The sequence below is a fragment of the Falco naumanni genome, chromosome 9 (genome assembly GCF_017639655.2).
Source record: "Falco naumanni isolate bFalNau1 chromosome 9, bFalNau1.pat, whole genome shotgun sequence".
Classification (NCBI taxonomy): domain Eukaryota; kingdom Metazoa; phylum Chordata; class Aves; order Falconiformes; family Falconidae; genus Falco; species Falco naumanni.
This window is the reverse complement of record NC_054062.1, coordinates 49,504,501-49,527,727: the sequence shown is the minus strand read 5'-3', so window position 1 is coordinate 49,527,727 and position 23,227 is coordinate 49,504,501. Positions and strand designations below refer to the sequence as shown.

The 23,227-nt window shown below is 39.8% G+C and overlaps 1 protein-coding gene across 3 annotated transcripts in view; it reads right to left on the bottom strand.

Moving 5' to 3' along the window:
* Positions 1 to 2,139: 2,139 nt before the first annotated feature.
* Positions 2,140 to 23,227, bottom strand: part of ZRANB1 (zinc finger RANBP2-type containing 1) — a 43,718-nt gene continuing 22,630 nt past the window's right edge. For all 3 annotated transcript variants that reach the window (XM_040607559.1, XM_040607560.1, XM_040607558.1), the window contains 8 exons: positions 18,852 to 19,039; positions 17,060 to 17,213; positions 14,482 to 14,553; positions 13,675 to 13,873; positions 9,962 to 10,082; positions 8,985 to 9,114; positions 3,574 to 3,803; positions 2,140 to 2,564 (listed from right to left, as the gene is read on the bottom strand). In XM_040607559.1, coding sequence (XP_040463493.1) covers positions 2,346 to 2,564; positions 3,574 to 3,803; positions 8,985 to 9,114; positions 9,962 to 10,082; positions 13,675 to 13,873; positions 14,482 to 14,553; positions 17,060 to 17,213; positions 18,852 to 19,039 — 1,313 coding nt within the window. In that variant the 3' untranslated portion in view covers positions 2,140 to 2,345. The remainder of the gene's footprint in view (positions 2,565 to 3,573; positions 3,804 to 8,984; positions 9,115 to 9,961; positions 10,083 to 13,674; positions 13,874 to 14,481; positions 14,554 to 17,059; positions 17,214 to 18,851; positions 19,040 to 23,227) is intronic.

Genomic DNA, 23,227 nt, shown 5'->3' with positions numbered 1-23,227 from the left:
CACGTACAGCAACGGGAGGCGAGGAAAGGCGCGCTCGTCAAAGTTTGGCTCAAGGTAGACTTTCACATCGGTTATTCCCCCCATGTCACACGGAAGCTTTACTGCCTTAAACGGAACAGCACTGCAGAAAGCAAAGAGGGGGTGGGGGGGTGTTAAAGTTCTGCACACCCCGTGAAGTAGCCAGCTGAAGGCAGGAGCTTACCCTTTTGTCCACCCAAACGGCGGTCTGCGCAGGGGAGCCAGTCCTGGGTAAGCTGGGATCTGAATTTACAGCAACCTGGCCACTGAACCACAGCTGCCGAAGCTGGCAGGCCGAGCCCCGCGCTAGGAGGGCCTGAAGTGGGGCGGGTCATGCCGCAATGCATCAACGATGCCACCGAGCACACCAGCTCAGATCAGGGAAATTCTCATCCCAGCTTACTCTGCACTCTGTTCCCCCGACAGAAAACCTTCACGTCATTTGCAAAAGGATAAAAAGGATTTCACCGCAAGGTAAGAAAAAAGGAGAGGAAAAAAAAAAAAAAACCCAACCCAAAACGATTTAGAAAGCAAACTTGAAACAGGACCATATGCTTGTGAAGAACCTCTTTAGTATCTGCGGTTTGCCTATTTAGTTCAGGTAAATCATACGTACATTGCAGATAAGCATGCATTCTTTGAAATTTGCGCATGCATCCATCTTGAGGAGATCTAATGGCCAAAGGAAAAAAAAAAAAAAGAAGTGAAGACATTTCATAATAAACCTCAATGGAATCTGTGCTGGGAAAATTGCTAAATTAATACAGTACTTCATTATTCCTATACTTGCGGTGCTGTCACCAAGTTTATGTAGGAGTTGTGCACATTTCAACACCATCTAAGCAGCATTTGGAAGAAAAAGCAGCAAGTTCCTCAGGGTTTCCATAGCTCTGAACTACATAAAAATATGTGCTATGGGGCTTCTTTCCAAATTCTAATTCAAACAATTTCATCTACTGCAAAATTCCTTAGTCAACCACCACACCATCAAAAGTGCTTTTCAAGACGACCTGAATTGCACTGTATATGTAAAAACTGGCATTAACCTTTAGTGTTTAAGTGAGATTTTTAGATAAACTTTATCCATTACAGGTTACATGGCTAAAGTTATCAAATATAATAAAATTTCTACTGGAGAATATACTCTGAACTTACAATCTTAGGAACTTACATAAGTTTAAGTATGGCCACATCAATCAACATGCAAGAAATTCCCAGGTTTACATACTGAGAAATATATAACACAGTGCTTTTAATAACAACTTTAGCATAGATTCTTCTTTTTAATCAGAACTGCCGAGTGTATTCTCACTAGATTTAATGACTGAGGAATAACCCTTTAAAAAGGTGTTTTTTCATTTGCAGCAATGTTTGAGTTGATGAATAAATGATAAAATGATATATAGTTTGTATCACAGCAAGACAGAGTTCTGACAATATGAAATTCTCAATCATGTCTCGAGTTCTCGAATTTCACACAATTTTGTTTAGTGTATGCTCACTGGAATAATATCCCTATATTTTAGGTCACTTCTCTGAATAAATATTCTTACATATACTGAAAGGAATCTATTAACTATTAGAAGAAAAAAAAAATATGAAAAAACCCAACCAAAAAAAAATATCATCTTTTCAGGAAACAAATAATTTCACTCAATGAAAAATTTAGCTTCTCTTCCAGTTTGTTCCGTAGAGTTTAGATTTTATTATATGGGCACAGCAGTAACTCAAATATTAGTAAAATAATGAATGTATTTTTGCTTATGACTTGCTGTGGCTATTTTGTGCAAACAAAAAAAAACCCCTCACAATCTGACCTGGGCACTAGTGAGATTTCACATAAATGGGCTTTTCACGGAACTGTGTCAGAGTATCTAAAGGGTGATGCAGAATACCAAGTTCTACTGTAAAAGAATCTCGGAGGGAAGAGAGATCCGTCTAACGTGTGCTTTCATAAGTGCCCTTATTTGAAAAATTTCTTCGCAATAATTAAGATGCTGGTATACTTTTCCTATTACACAACCTCTTACACAACCACATGCGGTACATTTATAGACAGATTTACAATCAGAAAGAAAAATGTTTTTTTTCTGTCTTGATAATAAAATTAGCTGTTTTTTGTTTCTTTGTTTTAATACAAACTGTAGTCCAGCCCATTTTGCTCTCTTCACGCAGCAGATGAGCTTCTAGACTCTCTCCATGCTGGTTAGAAAAACCCTTTACAGCACGTTTCCCCTAGAATTGGGTCGTTCCACAACGAACTGCTAGAGCACAACGCTAACTCCGGGTCAGACGCTCTGCGCTGGTAATTTCCAGTTTCTTCCTCATCATTCATCATCATCATCCTCATCTTCCTCACCATCGGAAAGCGATGTACAAGGGCGGATCTGTCGGTAGCGATCAAGCCACTTCTCTACCATCTGGGTGACCAGTGGGTGATTGCGCCTACGGGAGCTTTTCTGCATCGCCACGAGAACCCCTCCTTCTGTCACACAGCAGTCCAGCCATTCCCGAAGCAGTTTCTCTTGCTGCTCCTCATTACCTATCTTTGGGGGAGAGAAAACAGATTGAGAACGATGCTTGAAACGTCACCAGCAACTTTAGGCAAGCCACCTGTGATATTCCGGAGCGCCCAGGCTAGGGCAGCAATGCAGCTCCTTTTCAGAGCTGCCAGAGTTAGCACACTACTTCACTGCAGCTGGGAGTCCCCAAAAGCCACACGGATGCACACTGCATCTTCCACCAAAATGTGAAGGGTCTGGAAATATTCCCCAACTATTCTTCCCTTCTACATTTTTCAGATGTGTATTCCCAATATAGTGTTCCTATATTTACTCGTAAGCAACTCATTATTTATGGTAGGCACCATATAGAAGGAGGATAACTCCTAAAAGAGTCTTCTGGCTTTATAAAGTAGTTTTTAGGAACCTAGAAGTTCTTGGCATGAAATATTTCCTCTTTTAAGCCATAACAAATGTTGCAGCTTACTGAAAAAAATATCCTTCTCTAGATTAAAGCCCATACCTTTTCTCCTTTATTTACAGGATGCCCACTTTTAGCAATTACTTCAGATTTTCCAACCCTCCCTTTCCCCGTGTACACACCTCACTGAGGTAGTTCCCTGTCTTTTATAAAGAAGAAGAGAGTTGAATTTCACTAGAAAGAGAGGTAGAGCATGCTGTAACTACTGGCCAATATTTGTGTCACATCTTTAAAAAAAAAACAAAAGAAAACAAACAAAAAACAGGTGTATTTCAGTCTCACATCAGTGTCAGAATCCTTATTTCTCGGTCCTTTTTAAGGTACGCTTGTATTCGCATGCACAGTGAAGTTACATTCAATTTACAGAGCTATAAATAAGCATCAAATTTGTGGGAAAACACCTCTCGGAATCACCTCAAATGACGGGGAAGGCAGCAGTATTAATTAATCAGAACGGTACACTCCCTGGAATTCTCTGAACTGCAAGAACATACGGGGCTACAGAGATTGCTGAGGCCACAGCTTAAATAAGCAGCTGTGACAAAGGCGACCAGCTACACAGCTATTTCTTACCTCTTGAGCAGAAAGGAAGTGAATGTGCAGTAATTTCCTCTCGCTATCCACCAAGGGTAGAAAAGTAACAGTAACATCATCATCAGTGTTCAAGTTAGCACCAGCACCTCGATTGCCATAGCCATCGTTCTCCATGGCAACCAGAGCGGAGAAATGGCCCCTTGTGTAGCCCAGAGCAATAGGACTTTTCCAACAAAAACTCTGTTCCCATAACAAAGGCAAATATACACCTGAGACAAGTTAAAAAGAAAGAGTAAGACAAAACTGCAGTGTTCAACAATGAAGAATTCGGAAACAAACCTTTTGCTTTTGGCTAAATGCAGTAGCAGCGACAAATTACAAGCATTTTAAATGGACTTGGTTTGGTCTGCACTAACACAGGTCACACCTTTCACAGTACAGCTGATTATTATTAGGTTAACAGGAGATTAGTAAAGTATCTCTGCAATTGTACGAAAGCGATCACAATTACAACCAATACCACATTACCCCAAAAACCTATGGTCTATAATACAGTGATGAACAAAGAACGAGGTTAGAAAAGCAGTCTTAGGTTTAGCAACTCTTCTTAAATATATTTTAAAAAAATTACAAAGGGAAAAAAAATCAGATTCTGCATCACAGAAATAAAAGCTACAGTCAGATGCCTATTTTTACCAGAACAAAAATTCCACCATCTGCTTACAAAACTTATTATTAGAAGAACTTGCTGCACTAAACGTTATTCAGCACCTAAGCATGTAGCCCATCCCAGAGGCAATGGGACTTCTCATAAACATTGTATTAATAGATTAAAATAACCTACATCAACTATGCATATCTAGTCTCCAAAAACAACCCCCACCAAAACCCAAAGCAACCAGCCACCGAAAAGCTGATCCTATTTTACTCAGCTACGACAAGTTACCGATGTCACAAATTCTGAAAGAAACTGCACTTTTTCCTCACCAATGTTTTTTAGCAATAAAGACAGGAATTCGCTTGAGTGCATGAAGTCTCAAAATAAAACTCTAGCTCCTTTCTTCTAGGAACGTCAGTAATTCTTGGTGTGTACTGCTGCAAGACAACTTAAGCAAAAGCATGCCTTACCTTGTGACAGTTTAAAAATAGCCACGCATAAACTTAAGTGCACATGTAGCATAGCAACCTTTCCTGGTACAGCTGCTGCCAGCAAGCGAGGAATAGACGCCGCAGCAAAACAAGGCACTTCACTTCTACTCCAACATCCATGGAGATGAGGTCTGAGGAGGGGGTGGGTTTGGAGGTTTTAATTGAGTTTAAAACTCATCTTTGCCGCAACAAAAATTAGCGGGGGCTACCAGTAAATACTTGTCCCTTGTTTACCCTATTCTTGAATTAGCAATCAAGAAATACCTAAAAGTCTTTCTACTTCTTTCAGGTTAAGATTCCCACAACTTTTAACAACATCTAGTTCTAAGGACAAATCCATTTAACACCTTTTTAGCGCTCCCTTCCTCCCATCCCCGTTACAATGAAGTCTCACTGCGATTCAATGCTAAACACAAGAGATGCAGAACAAGGGATAAGCATTAAGTAAAAAACTTCAAGCCTTTACACTGCAGGAAAGAACCGAACATCTGGTCAAAATTCAAAATCACACTGAAAATAACATGCTAACTGTCAAACGTAGCGAAGACAGTCCCTCAGTTCCTGGCAATCCAGTCTTAATGCATACTCACAGAAATAACTTCATGAACTTTTTTCCAATCTTTCTTTTGAAGCAGCAGCAGAACAATCAAGCAGCCGGGGGGGAACCGATCTACAAATATTGTACGCTTTGTTTAAGTATGACGGCGCTATCTACCTACACGTTGGTTAGGTTACCGAGGCCTTTCAGAGCTCAAGGCATCAGCACCCGCAGGATGACTGCTTACCCACCTTCTTCCACAAGTTATGATCGTAGAGATCTATCAGAAGGTCCCCTCTCGCCACTTGCCACCTGTGCCAGCTCCTCAGGACGGTTACGCTAGCGTGGCAAGCTGACCTTGGCTAGCTGCTGAGTACCCACCCAGCCGCTCTCTCACTCCCCTTCCTCAGCCAGACGGAAGAAAACCCAACGAAAAGACTGTGAGTCAAGGTAAGGACAGGGAGATCACTCACCAGTTACCATCACAGGCAAAACCGATTCGACGTGGGGAAGATTAATTTAATTTATTGCCAACGAATACAGACAGTTAATGCCTTACTGACCTGAACTGGTAGATTTTGGCCCCAGGCACTACGCAATGTTTTCAGGGCTACAGAAGTCACTGATAAGCAAAGGGTCTCATCTCTGTGGCCATCTCATACCTCATCTAACACCACAGAACTCCTGCATCAAGAACAGCTACGTGACCTTTCAGGAGTGGAACTAGTCTGTTTGCCTTGCTGTGATCTCTACATTGAAATTCAGCAACTTTGTGGAATTTTTTTTCCACTATTGTTTTATCTTAGTAAGATTTCGCCACTAATAACCGCAAGACAGAAGGATGTGTTACGCTTTCCGTTCCTCCTCAACATTATGTGCTGAGCTCCACAAGAAGGGAATTTCAAGCATTATCAGGGAGAATATCTTGTGCTCTTAAGATTTATAAAAGGCAATCTGATATGAATTGATAAGGTAGCATAAGAACAGTTGACAAGCACACAAGCCATGGAAAATAAAGAATACGGGGTAACACCTACCCATGAAGCCATCCACACCGGGTTCAGTTTCTCCAGCCTGACCCGATAATCATTTCGGTCACCTTTTTTCCTGTTTAATTTTAAAAGCTGTATAGTCGTGCCACTAAATACATGCGGCTAGACCAGGAGCGCGCTTCAGGCCGAGTAAATGGATCTTTCACTGTCAAAGCTTTAATATTTAAGGAAGCATTAACAGTCAATTGCAATCTAGGAAACAAGGAGGCTGTCAGCTACGGGATTCACAGCAGTTACAGCAAGGATCCCACGCTGGAACAAGGAATCCTGGAGAACAAAGTTCTGATCAGGGAGATTTCAGGGGTGGACAGGGTGTGTACAATACCTGCCACGGCACTATGAACTGAACCGTGATGTTAAGTTAAAAATCACTTCCCCACCTCTATTATAACCCACAATCTTTCTTTTTTGGTGAATGTGATCTGAACACACAGGCAGGGTGCTACACGGCAAGTCCGAGAAGCCCGAGCACTCCTCAGAGCTCCACCGAAGGGGCACATGCCAAGCAAGGCTCGCACACAAGCCCAGGACACCACGTCTTGTGCCATTTACAGACCTGTCTTGGCAGCCCATACCACTCTGAGTCCGATGGCTGTTTGGTTTCAGCTGTGCTGCTAGCATTTAATTAGCACACATTAACCACAGAAATGTGGTTGGACAGGGACAGAAGTTACACAGGACTCCCAAGTTCACCTGTTCAGTGCTGTGTGTTTCTATGTATGGATGATGTGGCTTGTGGCAAGCAAATCACAAGTCATAAATATCCGTCTGACTAAATTCCTGGAAATGTGTGTCTAGTAAGAGACTGTCCCCCAGACACCCGGTTACCTTCTGGTTCACAGAGCTAGAAAACAATTTCAGCATATTTAGGCCACATAACACTTGTCTGCCTCAATGCCCAATCTATAAAATAAAAACATCTTGCAAACCACTCAGCCTTTAAGTTAAAAAGCAACACAAACCTGAAGCGTCAGATCTGTATCACATGAATAACTGTTCTTTCCCAGTCTACCCTTTCATCATCTCTAATAAACGATACCATGTAACTACAAAGAGTACCAAATTTTTTTTTATACTCTTCAAGAGAACATTTCATTTCCTCACAGAAAGAAGTTTTGTCTCTGCCCCAAACTTACAAGCCGAGTGATTTTCTGAAGACCGAACAGTTCTAATAGGTTACACACGCGACGTTAACGCCACAGTCTGGAGTTCTACACAACACGGCTCTGCCCACTTCCGAAGGTAGCGTGCTTTTTTTAAAATCACGGGAGAGGTTTTGGGAAGCCCTCTGCTAAGATATAAATAAATGGCGATGTGTTGGTGAAAACCACTGTAGGAGAGCTGTCAAAGCAGATGTACTTGAAGGCAGGAAGATGAACCATGGGAAAAACCAACACCCTGCAGCACAGCCACAGCATCTGATCAAACAGTTCTTTCCACATGGGTTTTGTTTACTGCTGAGCATCTACAGATGCTCCCAATCCCCTCTTGGGTTTTTATTCTTTAAATAATAAAGTGTTAGCGCGTGATACCGGGGAAAGTCACCCAAACATGTATTTGGCTTGCAAAACAGAATACACATCTTTATAAATCCACAAACATATGTCTAAGCAAAACTGGACTGTCAGCTAATCATCTTCGCATTTATCTTAAGGATAGTTAGGCTGTTTGCCCAGAAGACTAGGAGGAGGAACAGTCAGAAGGAACCTGATCGAGTTATGCAAGTGTATAGTACTACTTGAGAAATAGGTCACTATTTTGCATCACACTTGCCGTGAAGTGCGAATTACAAAAACTCAAGACAAATTTTAAAACCTTCCCTTAACTACATCACGGAATTCACTTTTGCAGAAAATGAGATTTACATTATCAGTCGGCCAATATTTTGCAATTGTATCTATGTTACCTAGCCTCATACCTCATATAGTTATCTGTTGGTAGAGCACTTATGAACAGAATTCCTTCCTTTTCAGCCTCTGCAATATACATTCAAGTTGCCACCTCTTCTACTTTAATCAACTACAAACAAAAGCTCAACTTTATCATTCTCAACCCTACTTTAATTTCTCTACCTTTCTTTGTATACCCTTGCCTCTTGCTTCGAGGGTGGCAGCTTTCCGCTGTTCTTAAGGACTGCCTCACAGACCACCGCCTGCAGTGCTGCAGAGCGCCAAGACGTGCTCCTTCGTCCTGGAAGAGCATCCACAGACCCCACCATCACTCTGGTGAGAGACTTGCCAATGCAAACACCTTCTGCCTGCCTCGCCCCCAACTTTACGAGCCTCCTTCAGAAAATGCTAAATACGCTACAGTTTCCAAAATGAACATCTGCAGCCATTAGTACCAGTGAATGAAATTTCAAATTCCATTTATTAAATCTCTTGTGTCTTACAGCAGTACAAACCATACAACTTCTGTGAAGTTTTCAGTCCGATTATTTTACATAAATTACAAACTAAAGGCAAGTTGAGCGGAGGTAGAAACACATTTTTACTGCGGCTATAGGCAGCACGCCCACTATACAATGAAAACCTGCAAGTTTTCAGGGGATTGTTTTGGGGTTTTTTAATAGCTAACGAAAATTCACCTAAACCGTAATTTCATCCTCTTCCAACTAGTGGCGTAATGTCACTCTCCTTCCAACTTCCTTTGTGTTTATGATTTATAGCTCAACTCTTTTTAAAACTCAGTTTGAAAGACTAAAGGCTTACCTTGAAAGCGCGTATATCCTAGTGTTTCTCCTCGGAAACTCTTATAATATTTTACTCCATAAACTATAATTGGTCTTCTAAGAATATGTGCAAGTACAAAAATGTGTGTCTGCTCCAAACTCGCTCCAGGCTGAACCAAACACAAAGACAGACATCACTTGAAGCAGAACTTATCATTCTTTACTCTGAAATTTGAAAAACACATCTCCAAATTGAGACAGAAAATGCTTTTAAGAGTGATCTAGCTTTACAGGAAAAACGAAACGCTGGAAGACTATTACATGTCAGTTGGAAATAAGCAAAAACATTTCAGCTTGCTCCAGAATGTAACCTGTCAGTAATAATTCTTTCTCCTGTCATCCAGATTCAATCTAACATATTTCATTCCCCAGTTAGAAGTGAAACTCTACAAAATGTTTAGTCTAAAAATAATTCACTCCTCTGAGGACAGGTTAAGCTAAATACCTTTCGATGATAGCAAGAAAGCACATCCAAAACAAAGAAAATAGCACCAAAATCATGTTTATGCTTTAGAAAATGAGCTAAAAATATTCCTGTAGTTGGAAGCTTACAGGAACGTACATCTCTTTTTTTGGAGGGGAATTACAAAATACCAGCTTGCTGAAGTTCAAGTAGTTTGAGCTTACAGATTTGTAGGCATGCTCTAGGAGTCAACACATTAAATACACAATTGTGTATTGGTTTATTCTACAGACTACACTCTGACACCAAAAGACCCATACTTTTTTGTACTGTACTGCTTCATGGTAAGCTCAAAAACTAGAATTTTAAATGAACCCTTCCCTCCTGGCAGAAGAGTCTAGCCAGTGATACTTTAAGATGGCTGGCTTAAGGGGAACGTTTTCCTTTGCACATGGAAACTCTTTATTCCTGAAGAATACTTTGGGTCCTTGAAGTTTCTATTCAGAGATTAAAATATCCTTTCTAAGAGCCATCTCATAAAGAAGTTTTCTTACCTGGCTCGCAAGAGAGAGTATGAATGCCCAGTCTTCCTGCCACTGTTCCTCTCGCAATGAGAAATGTAAACCAAAGCTTTGGGAATACCACGATTCCCACTCTTTCCAGCGCGTATAGAACCTAAAACAGTAGAGAAAGAGTGGTAGAGACAAAAATATTTACTCAACCACCATACACCAGATAGCAATGTTCAATCCTTGTAATCCTTCATCCCAAGTCTGTAAAGAAGAGGGATGAGAATATGTCAGGAAAACTGGGTTTGGGTTTGGTTTTAATCTTCAGCAGACTCCATTTGGTAAACTTCATTTAAGAAATCACTTGGGATCGCATTGCCTACAGCAAACACGTGTAATAGATGCAAGTGCCTAACAGGCTCCTGGCTAGTTTGATGCTTCTTGTAATAGTTTTTTTTTAAGCCTTAATTAAGATTATTTATGTGACGATATGCACGGAACATAACTAAGACGTTCCATTTCAGGTAAAAGGAGTTGTTCATTCTTCTCACACAAACAATACAAGTACTCTATAGCTGACCATATCACGAGCCAATTAATGCCAAAATACTTCTGTATCAACTTCAAATAGACCGTTGTTAAGAGGCAGAATCTGTTGCAGATCAGGTTTTGGAAGAAAGAGTATGGTAATTTCACATCATATGGAATAGTTATAAAGCAGCGTAAACAAGATTCAGATACAGAAAGTAGAATTAATCTGATTTGCACTGAAAGTTTTAAAGTCACATAATTTCTATTTTCCTGTTTAAATTAAAATTAGCATTTTTGTACACTAGTTCTAATGTTTTACCTTTCTTAACCAATTCCTTAAAAAAAAAAAAATTACCTACATATTAAAAAGCAGATGCTGGCTTTTTAAAATTGTCAACTCAAGCCTGATCACCACACTATGGAAAGGCCACAACTTCACATTAGGAACATGGGTTTAGTGAAGGGTGCTAAGCCAACTTTTAAACAATGGCCTTTACTGTGAATACAAAGAAACCATTCTGAAGTTCAGCTTATTAAAAAAGTCATTGAAATGAACTCATTTAATTAGAATCTGAGAAAATTAACAGACAGCGAGCGTGTGTGGAAGAAACCTTTCCTATGCTTTCAATGAAGATGCAATTATCCTAAAATCTTGGTGTATGTAACAGACCTCACCAACCAGGTTGGCTTTCCCAAGTACAGCTAAAATCTTTGCATGGCTTAAAAGGCCTATTAATAAAGACATTTTGATAGGTCTCCGTGCTCATTCACAGAAAATGAAGGGAGGGAGGGAGGGCAGGAGGACAGAAAAAGAAACTACTTCCCCAAAAGCTCTACTGTGGAAGTGTTTTACTAAAAAAATTTCTTCCTTGAATTAGTCAGCCAAAGCCACAGTTATCTGTAGATGTTCACAGGAGGTAGCCTTGTAGACAGAAGTCAAGGCTCAAGATTTTGATCTCATTTAAAACAATCTTTTCAGTTTAACACAAGAGAACGGAATGCATCTGTAAAAAAACACCCGAAAAATAATTCTGAAAGCCCACTTAGGGGCATATGCCCATTCTCCACCAAAAGCTTACGATGGAATTTAAAAAGGGACAAATCAGAACACACTTCTGTGTAAACTAAAAAAAAAAAGCGTACTCATCTAAAAGGTGAGTGGAAAAGATGCCACAGGCCAGAGCCTCTGGGAACTTCACCACTGAGCTTTTTTTGAGTAGCGGACACTAGACCGTCTCTAGTAAATAGATTCTTCTTTGTTCAGCATCTGAACAAACACAACAAAATGAGGCCAAATGAGTTACATGAACGTTCTGTGTCTGAGTATAAAAATACCCATTTTTAAGCGTCTTTGTGAAGGCTTTGAAGAACAATTCCACTTGAAAACAGTTTAAGCATACTGTTGTTGAGACTAGCGGTTACGTTTAAGAGCCTACTCCTTCAGCACAGTGACAACAATGTCACTTCTACCTGCCACACATCCTAGCCCACAGAATTAAAAGTGAATGTATCTTCCCACATAGATTCTATACAGCAAGTAAAGGATGTACAGGGTGATCTATTTACAACTGAACTTCAGTAAAAAGACCTCTCACACCCTCACTCGATCTTTTGAAAGGAATTATGACTCAAATCTGACCTAGTATCACCCAGACTGACCTTGAAGAAGTTGATTCTTTACGGATTTCCATCACTAACAGCCTCTGCAAGCAGTAAGTTCCTACCAAGGATGTAGCTCTGTAGGGGTTTGTACTAGAATCTGTACTAATTCTTCCACTGACAAACTAGTATATAAAAACATCCAGACTGAAGGTTGTACTTAAACAACTACGAAGGAACACATGAATCAGTCAAAAAAAATCTGTGCTTTCAGTAAGGATAAAGATTAAGTAAATTCAGAGTAAAAATGCAAATTCTGTCCAGAACATGAACTAAAAAACTTAACCAGATTTCATGGACTCTAAATAGCGAGTGTTACATTAGATACAACAGTAAGTCAAGAAGAGTTAACACTAACATTTTGAAAGACTGGTTTAAACATCAAAAGTTTGCAGCATGTTTTTGGACACCACACTTGATTTTGTTACCATAAAGAACAAAACCTGACCTATCATAAATTTCTGTTCTGGCCTCAGGGGAGCTGCTTATAATGCCAGGGACATTCCTGCACGGTCGAGATGCACACTCCATTATAAACAACTTCAGAGTAGCAACAGATCCGTTCAGAGACAGGTCCTCAGGAGGACAGTTACTGAAGCACCACTTTATTGAATCCAGCTCTGGACGCTAACTGGGGGAGTTTTCTCCGAACAGCAGGCAGCTGGGGACAGTAATCACCAAGGCTACTTACAGGTACCCCCAAAATTAACCTTTGTTGTTGACTTCATGTACAGCACAAAGCAAGGGGACAGGCTCTTTCTCTAGTATCCTTGCTTGCAGTGTTTCTCTTGCCCTTGACTACAAGAACGTAAGAAAACCGACCACCTGTGTCTTACACCATCTCTTCCCTTAGTCCCTTTACGCACTCAAGAATTGCTGTACACCACTGGGGTCCAACTGTAAGAATTTTTCCTCTAGTAAAGGCAAACCACAGTATCGGACTAAAGAAGGTTGCCAGTGTAAAACAACACAAGTTCTACAGAATGATAAATTAATTTTATGTCCAAATGACAGCGCTAGTTAAAATGTCCATGCTCTGTCCTTTACTGCCATTATTTTAGCAGACAGAACAGAAAGAAAAAAAAAAAAAGAGCAATACTGAATAAAGCTGTAACTAAGCAGACGGAATGAAAATACTGAAAAATTTGTACAGGAATAAAAGGCTATCTTCCATCAACGATCTTCTGCAAAGCTTCCACAAGGCAGCGAGGCATGGCATGCGCATGATTTACACTGCAAGTATACAGAAATTCCAGTCTTAATATCTGTTAGCGTACTTTTGACAAGCACACAGCATAAAATACTTTACTGTGGTTTAAATGCCGTTTGTCGAGTATCACATACCATCGCTGAGTTCAGAACATCCAAGTTTCCAGTGCTTGCATTTCAAATACACTAGATCTAAATTACCATGCGGTTCACGCAGTGACTCAACGTCTCCGAGGCACGCAATCCACAGTAACTTGGGGAGCAGTGGTTGTGTTTCTTTTTAATACTATACTACTACCGACTACTATGCTACATGGAAAGCTGTCTTTAAATTTGACATAAAAAACCCCTAAACTCACCAATGTGAGCAGTCATGTAAACTGTCGTGAAGAGCTTTCCGCAGCACTGAATCCTTGTCGTAAATGCCCCAAGTGGCCTGTAGTACTGAATCAAGCAGGCAGTCCCCTGCAGTCCTATTCCAAAGTGCATATAACCTGCTGTCCAAGCGCGTACCCAGTTCCAGTGACCAGTTAATAATGGGAGATTCCTCTTCTAGCTCTGCAACATGACAACAACCTCTTTTAAAACCGATGTTTGTTTGAAGTCTCAGAGAATCCAAACAGCACAGTAGTGGCATAATCTCAATAATTTACCCATTTACCAAGGAAGAAGTTTTCCTTCTTACTACAAAACCAGGTGAACTACAATGGCTAGACACATTCCTTGGGCAAAATACTGTCAAGAAAAGAAAAAACAAACACCAAAAACAACCCCCAAAAAAGCAAAACAAACCATAGCCTTAAAGCATCACATCATTTGTTTGAGGATTGCTACTGAAGCAGAAAGATTTTTTTTCCATTTTCTTTAAAGAGCTTGTGACTTATAACTCTAAAGCTTTAGAAATCTTTAAAATTCAAAAGATACATTATAAACATGATTTCTACAGATTCCATTCTTGCTCTGCCTCATAAATAGACTGTAGATGTTAAAATAATTCCAGGGTGAAGATTAACTTCAAAGCAACAAATCTGTATTTAAAACAAATTCAGGCAACAAAGCCACATACATACACACACTTTTTTTCCTCTTTTTTTTTTTATTTTTTAATAAAAAATTTTCCCTAAAGAAAAGCAAGGAGAGATTCTAGCTATTCTCAGAGCACTTACCTTTCTGAACATCTCTGTCAAGTACTTCATCAAATAACTTTTCTTGGACTGTAGGCGGTAAGTCTTCAATATCTGGAAAAATAGAAAGCAAATATAAAAGTCACTTAATACTGCTGTAAGAGAGAGATTACGAGCTGGTGCTCAGGAGAACTTATGCAACAGCTTTTGCCCCATCATCCCTAATGTCTCCTCTGAAAAGCTGCTGTTACTTTCAGATCTGTCATTTGTGAACACAGGCTTCATACAGCACGCTAAAGTAGGCATGTATCCCAGACTGATTTTCATACCTTTTACGCAGAAAGGATCATCACAGCACGCAGAGGGTAAGAATGGATTTGTCTGAACGAGAAAGCGAAGTAGAGAACCACTTTGACGTAGGGAGGAAAAAAAAAAAAACCCAAACCTGACACTACTGCTTTCATCCCTACTGTACTTAGGACAGACTCAATCCTAAGCAACAGTTTTCCACCCATTTGAATGGCTTTCCCTCCCTGGTCTCCCCCAGGGGACAGGTACAGTTTGCAAGAGATTTCTTCTTGTACAGAATATCCATTTCATTAGTCATTCCATGCAGACTTCAATGAAACAGTGCAGAGAACCCCAAGGGTTTGCAGGCTGCAGTTTGCACATTCGAAAATAAGAAACGGAAAAACTAACTATTGAGCTATGACACCAAAAATGCCACTACTGACAACTGTTCCAAGAGCTCTACGGACAAAACCTGAAACTGTGAATCTAGCTCTTAAAAAAAAAAAATACACAACAAAAAAAAAAAACACAAAACAGGGACGAAAATTGTATAGTGGGCAAAACCCTTTTGCAACTCCTGTATCATGTGCATTAACACACAGTGTCACACATTCTAAACCACAAGCATCTGCTACACCTTAAAGATCAGGTTAAGTAGTAAATGGTTGCTAGGCAAATCAGCAACTGAAGAAACTTTGCTAGCCTCAGCACCATTGTGAAATTTAAATACATTAAAGTTAAGGAAGTAAACCAAGTAGTTGCACAGAAACACCTAGCATCCCTTCAGGCAGTCTAGGGGATAATAACTGGGCTCTAAGTGGTATTTCAAGGGCATGAAGATTTCTCTTAATTCCAGTGTCCTCTCTGCCAGTCCTGCTCAGATGCCCAATACCCTCAGGCTTCTAAAAGCGAAGCCAACATTTAGGCATATGAGTTGCTGCTGAAGCATACTATTGTTTGGTGCCAGCAGAGTGTTGTGGGATGGGGTTTTTGGGTGTTTTTTTTTTTTTTGTACGAGTCCTTTTTTTTTTTCAAACTAAAACTGACTTAAATCGGTTGCTGGCCACTGTAAAGAGTTTTGCACTAACGTCTGTTCATTGGCTTTTCAGAAGGATCCTATACATTTCTTTGAAATATTGAGTGGAAACTGGTTCCTAGATTACATCATATAGGTAATATCTGAATAGGATTGCATGACTCACACTACTCTACTTGGAAATGCTGTGTTGAGACCAGCTGCTAATGTTGACTACAAAAGACATTCAGTTGCCTAAATGTGATGGAAGTGGAAATACACTGACAGCCTTGATGGACAGAAGCTTTTGAACATTCTTATTCTTTAATTATTTAATGACTCTTACATGTATCAAAGCTGCACAGTGGTTTGAGACAACTCTCTTGAAAATAATGAAAAAATTCCTCAGTTCTGGCAAAAGCAACATTTCTCATGCAAGTTACAAGATTGTTCTGTTGCCCCTTTTTCCCTTCTCTCCCACAAAGAGCGACGAAGCATTAAGTCTCTAACCCATGCCGTTTGCCTCTCATATGTGACCTGCAGAACAAGGCTGAATACACCACCTCAAGTGGATAGTTGGTAGATAAATGGTAAATATTATTGAGACTTTTTGAAAAGGAGGAGATGAGGTAACACTAAACCAAAGATGCTCCAAATAATTTTCTGATAATACTACTGCTTCATTAAAAAAAAAAAAAAAAAAAAAAAAAAATAGACGAATGGATCTGATTGATTAGTACAGTTTCCATCTACATATTTTCTTACCTTTGGTAGCATTACTATTAAAGGAAACCGCTACTGAAGATTAAAAGCCTTCTAATAGCTTTTTGTTAATAGGCAAAAATTCTCTTGATCACAGAGTACCTCAAAAGTATTCAAAAAATTGTTACTGCTATAACCAAGTGCAAATGCAAAAAATAGCTCTGGGCCTTAATGGAAAGGACCAAAAGCTAACATAGCTATGTGAAAAGCCCTATTAGAGCCCAGAAATATCTAGGCTCCAATCTTAACTTTAAACACAGCCTTGCCTTAGAATACACCACTTTTCTTCAGTTTCCTAGTGTTTAAAGAGGGTAATAGATGTTCATTTCACAGGAACAATGTATGGATCAAAGTGTGCAAATACTAAATATTAATAAGCAAATTCAACTGCTAGATGTGACCTAAGCTATTAGAACTTAATAAATAAAACCTATATACACACACAACTACCATCAGAAAGCCAAAGTATACATCACATCCAAACCAAACAATTCTCAACTAGGTGAGAAAAAAAAATATAAAATCATCCATCAGTAAGAATTTTGTAACTACCTGCAGGTAACGTAAATGTTACAAGGTCAGTCAGAAAATAGCAAGCAAAGTCTCCCTTTCGTTGATGAAGAGATGCAGCAATTTCACGACGAATTTGTTCTGTGACCTCTGGACACACCATGGCAGGAATGCACTTCGCTGCATGTTGCGATACCTGTAACATCACAGAGTTACTGCACTCAGTATTATTTCTAGTTAAATACAAAGACTTAGGAGTGATAATCGCCAGCGGACAGTATTTTGTTAGCAAGTAATCCAACAGGAGTATAAACAGTTTTATACTTTATATACCCTGAAAAATTAAATGTTTGGTGACTGTCAATGAATTAATGTCTCATTTGCTATGTAGCTGATAAACCAAGCTGGTTAAACACCTCTTTTAATCAAAGTGAATTAACAGGGGACCACTTCCAGCAGGAAAACAAACCAAAAAAAAAAAAAAACCCAAAACCCAAGAACCAGAGACGAGTCACACATACCTCAACTCTTATGCATGAGCCCTGTCTACATTTAAGAAGGAACTTTGCTAACACAGCACAAGACAGTTTCCTACAAAGAATCTTCCCAAAAAGTATTAAGCTAAGACACCTAAGACACTTAAATTTCTCCAGATTCTAATCATCACTGACACCAAGAACTCATTCAGTGATACAGGGCAAGTAACACAGGGATGACACTGCATATATATATATTAAAAAAAAAAAAAAAAAAAAAAAAAAGGCTTTAAGACACACATTTTCACTAGTTAATATTCTAGCAAAGGTAAGTATCACTGTGGCTCAAACACTACTACTAACGATTTTGACACATGGTATGTGGAGTAAGTATTCCTAGAAACTGAAACAAAACCACACAAACACTGTAAGACCCTATTTCCAGCAAATTAACTTGTTTTGAAATGCGTAACTCCATCCACCCAGACAGCTATGTAAGCAGCACAGAACTACTCATATTAGCCATATATATTCTTCTCAAGGTTTTAGCTATATTTGTCTTGCTTCATTTACTTTTTAAAAAATTATTTACACATTCCATAATCCTTATGCACTTCTCAGGCATGCTGCTTTTCTTAGGAACACAAACTTTCAGCATTGTATTAGGCATCAAAGGAGGCAGAATAAGAATTTGCCTCTGATCAGATGAGGATCCAGAAGTCTGAGATGAAGAAAACTGACCAAAAGAAAAAGATAACAATTACATATGGGCGTAGGAGGAAAGCAGACCACCAGAATTGAGGTGGATTGTACAAAAATATACGAGGAAATGGAAGGCGCAAGAGCTAGGAGACCACAGAGAGGAACCAACTAGCCTATAAAAAGGGCAAAGAGCAGGAAAAAATGCAGCAATTTTTCGAAGCAATGAACTTGCCTTTCTCTTGCAGAGAAGCTCCCAAGAAAACCAGAGAAGACAGACCAAGCAGCCTTGTTCATTAACAAAACTCAGAAAAAACTACGCTGTCATTGATGTCAGTGTTTTGCTTTCAGGGCATTTCCTCTCCCCCACCCAAGACTCAGGAAGCCTGACAATAGCTCACTTCCACCGCCACTAAGGTCAGAACGTGTGCCAAGACCACTCATTAATGAGAAAAGTGAACATCCTCAAGACCACCACACACATACAGCCTTAAAGTAAATTTGCTCCTTAAGGAGAAACAGCAACAAAAGCACAAAGCAGCAATTGATGTATTCTAACAATATTAGCCTCTATCTTCTAGCAAATGCCACTGGCTGCAAACAATGGTGCAGTTACATAAGGTTCCTATTCAGCCTACACAGGGGCCAAAGTAACTCACCTCCGTAAGCAAAATTGCTAGCATATCTTGTCTCTGAAAGCGTATCGCCAGATGCACAAGCGTGTACCCAACGTCAAAAGCAGAAGGGCGATTTAGCAGGCGCACTTCATCCGCAGTAAGCTGCCGGGCAATATCCCCTCCTGATGACTTGTAAGCTTCAACAGCAGCTAAATCACCTTCTACAACTCCTGAAGAAAAAAGAAAAAAAAACAAATAATCAAACAGTTCATTTTAGCTAGTGAATGAGCCATTCTGGATCACGCTATCTTACTTAACCCTATCTATTCTGGTACAGGCCTAACATACAAAGACCAACTGCATATCAAGAAACTTGCTTTTTATTTCTTTTCTTAAACAGACATTATAAAATACTTAGACTTACCTCACCTCCTAGACCATTTCCACTACGCAAACTAGTTGGAAGATACAGCAGATCAAAGGCCAGCTACGAAGTGGTGCTGAGGACCCTTGATGAAATACCTAGCGTAACATACTCACTGGTTTCATTTGATCAGCAGTGCTGAAGGAAAGTCATTAATTCATAGTACAGAGATTAGTTCAATTATTGTATTTTCCCTTTTAAGTTATCTTAAAAACAGACTACTGGACCTACAAAAAAAATAGATCTATCAAAAGATTTTTGGAACAAGTCTCCACCCCCCTCCACATGGTTTAAAGCGGTGTTGGAAAAGGGTTCAGAACACGAAGTTTCTCTTCAGCTCACCATCTCTGCTACTAATCGAACTCGGGCAGTTATCACTCAGGGTACTCTATTAAAACTGAGTTAAAGTCACACACACACACACTGCATACACTTTCTAAAGCAAGATGCAAGGGGAACCCTAATGTCTTCTAGAGTCCCTGGGAAATTCTAGCTTCTGTACCATGCTTCCTATCAAGCCCATTCGTGCTGAATGCATTCCTTAGCTGCAATTATCAGGATACACCATCAACAAGATGTGGTAGCGTTAACAGTATCAGTTCCAGTATTAGACTTTCTAAATTTAGAAATCCCTTTAAATATAAAGGTTCTATTTTACATATGGGCTTCATAAGAGAATACTGTAACACTGAATTGAGGAAACAGAAAATTGATCTTAAAGCCATCTTTAGTAGATATGTAAATAGAAGACTTCAAATTCACTATTGAGAAGCAGCTCTATTTGCAGCAGCTCAAGATCACAAATGAGAAAACCCCCTCCCATTCTCTGCAGATAAACCTCCTTAACAACTCCTAAGAGTCAGCAGTTGAGCAGAGGCCACGAGGCTAGAAACTGAGACTCCGGTTTATCCTTCACTCAGTTTGCTTAACAAGACTCAAAAATTGTTCAGAAGGGCAAGAGGTAATTCTCAGTCAGGGCACTCACTCCCGCTCAGGACCAAGACTCAAACAGACACCAAAAAAAAACAAAAAACAAAAAACACCCACACCACACAAAAAAATCCAGCAACAAGCACCAAAATAGCACCACACAAAGGACCAAAATGGGGGGGAAGGAAAAAAAAAAGCCAAATAACCCAAAACCCCAATAGAACAAACTGAACTGCCTACTACTAGAGAAGCATACTAACCGCTGGGTTGCTGGTTAATCCAGGATTTAGGAAAGTGATTCTTAGCTCGGCCAAAAAGTCCATCATTTTCAATAGTGAGCTTGTAAAGCTTTCAGAAGAAACGCAGGGGGGGAAATGGATTATCAGTGCAAGACATTTCTCGACAAAGTTATCAGCTCTACTTCATAAGCCTCTACAGATAAAAGTTAGATTGTTCATTTTAACAGCGGTCTAAAGCAGAGAAGTTCCAGAATACAAACTCAACCGCAAATTTCAATCAGACAACACCTACCTATTCATCAAGGGCCCAAAAATCCTAACAGGCCAGGACAGAATGAAAGCAATATGGGATGACAATTTCTTAGGGGTTTTTGTTGCGTGTTTCTGGTCTGCCTGTACAGGAACTCATTCCCACCCCACCCCAGCACTAATGCCTCATTCTGCGTAAGTGCCTGCCTGTGTACTCACCCCAGATGAGTTAAGAGAACTACTTAAGCCTGTCCCGTTTTAGTTCTTGTTCCATAAGATTTAGAACTTTGCTGATGAAAAAATATTTTATTTTAAAGAAAGGAGCTGCTGCTTATGGATAAAAGCTACTTCAGCGAAGAGAAATGAACACTGAAAAGTCATTGGTTTTCAAGACATTCTCCAAAACACACAAAGGAATGCAACATGGGACGTGACGAACATAGCTGTGCTCCTCTTGCAATACTTCCAGCTCTGAGGGGAACCAAAACATACCAAAGCAAAAGGTACGTTTTTGTCAACATATGCTGTATCCACAACAAGAATGCCAACCGCAGCATTTTATTTCCATGCAATCCCATTTATGCCACTGGTAAGGCAATACCATCACTGCCTGTGATACATCATTCCAACCAAATGCAGCAAACTGACCTGTTGGGGGTTTTTTTGCATAGTAGGTAACCAAAGTCAGATTAATTTCCATGACCCACTCTCTTAAAACAAGCTATACTACAGCTCTGGCCCAAGTTCAGCTGTTGGCAAACCCAAGAATCCACATGGAAAGAAGAACCTTGACAGAAGAGTAAATTCTCTTCTATCTTATGACACCCTTAATTTTTTATCATTAATTTATGAAAGATACTTTGTTGAAGACTAAAAGCCGCTTCATGCCCTTTTGTATTTTAACCACTTGTATTGACACAGGAAGGATTCCTGTTACCGTACATGCACACTCCACCACACCACCCAATGACAAACACACTGAAGACCACCTAAGACAGGCAGGTAGCCACTCTCGACAATCCAGATATCACAGATTAATTTCAATTCAAACAAACATCCCAAAAATGATCTTTCAATGACAGGCGATCAGACCCAAATCATGGCAATAGTTCCAGCTGGCCAGCTTGCCAAGCACATACAGCGATACGTGCTACTACAGACTTAAGTCAGTACCCAGTCAATTTGTATTTGTAATTACTCTTTTAGTCCCTGACCCTCAGCTGCTAAGGCAATTTATTATCATCCCACTCTTCATCAAACAGCAACAACTCAGGCCGAAGACCGATGCTGAGAGGCAGTCATGTGAGGTTTGGCAATGCCTTCAAGCGCTAACTACTAAAAGCTGCGATAGGGATCCAAATCAGTGACATGTGCTCTTCACAGCACTGCCAGTTCTTGCAGTTTATTCCCACGTCTTGCAATACTTGACATTCCTAAGAGCCCCATGTTCTAGAATTAATTACTAAAAATTTTATATAAGCTGTCATTTTAAAAGTACATTTCTAAACTTTGCTGATGAAGTTTAAGCTAAAGATCAACACATCAAAACCAGGCAAGCCACATATGCTTTCTAGGCCTTATTTAAAAAACAGAGATTGTAAATTTTTTTTTAGGTATAGAGTTGGCAATACTTTTATCTAGAAGTGAAGAACAGTGATGGTGTGCTAAATGAGACTTCAAACTAGCACAGTTACAGCTCATGGAGGGATGGTGATGTGACTACGTGCAAGCATCATATTTGGTCATCCTCTGTTCTTTAATCCAAACAGCCAAGTGACTATTTATGGCTGGGGGGAGCATCAGGCAATTTTTAGATCAAGTCCAGACAGACAAACTCACTTCTGGACGCACTAACTATTTTGTAACTGAGCCTCAACAGATGAGCATGAGACACAAAATCAAACCATACGGAACTCACTCGGCATAATTTTTTGCCTAGAGCCCATCACAAGTCTATTTCCTTTTAAGAAGCTTCCTCTTGCAAACCTGCTGCGTGCTCTAACGCCTGGTACTAACCCGCGCTGAAATACTGTGACCCCGGTACCCAGAACATCACTACTGCAGGGACAATATTCTATGGTCACTGCAAGTCTCCTTGGCCTCTCCTTGCCACAGCAAGGTAAGTCCGAATTTCTCTTTAGCCGTTCCGCCAAGTATCTACTCTATTTTGGTTGCTGCAAAACAAGGAAAATTCTTGATCCTGGCTCATCAGGTGCCAGCCTGACAGTACAGTCCAAGCCTGCACTGAACACCAAGCAAATATATAGCATTAACAGGCAGACTGCCAGAAATCTGAACCAGAAAACACAAATCCTGCCCCAAAACTATGGGATAAACTTGCCTACATGCAACATTCATCAGAACTGCCTGCAATTCCTAAATTCAGTATCGCCACTTCAAAATGAGGTCTTAATATGCTTTCATTGACAATAGGAGGCATATTCCTACAATAGCTTTGATTTCTGTCAGATGAATGAGAGCCTCCAATTCATTAAGTCTATTTAAATAAAGCTTAACAAAACACTATTTACAAAAAATATCGCAGAAATATTTACTGATGTTATAATTCACTACAT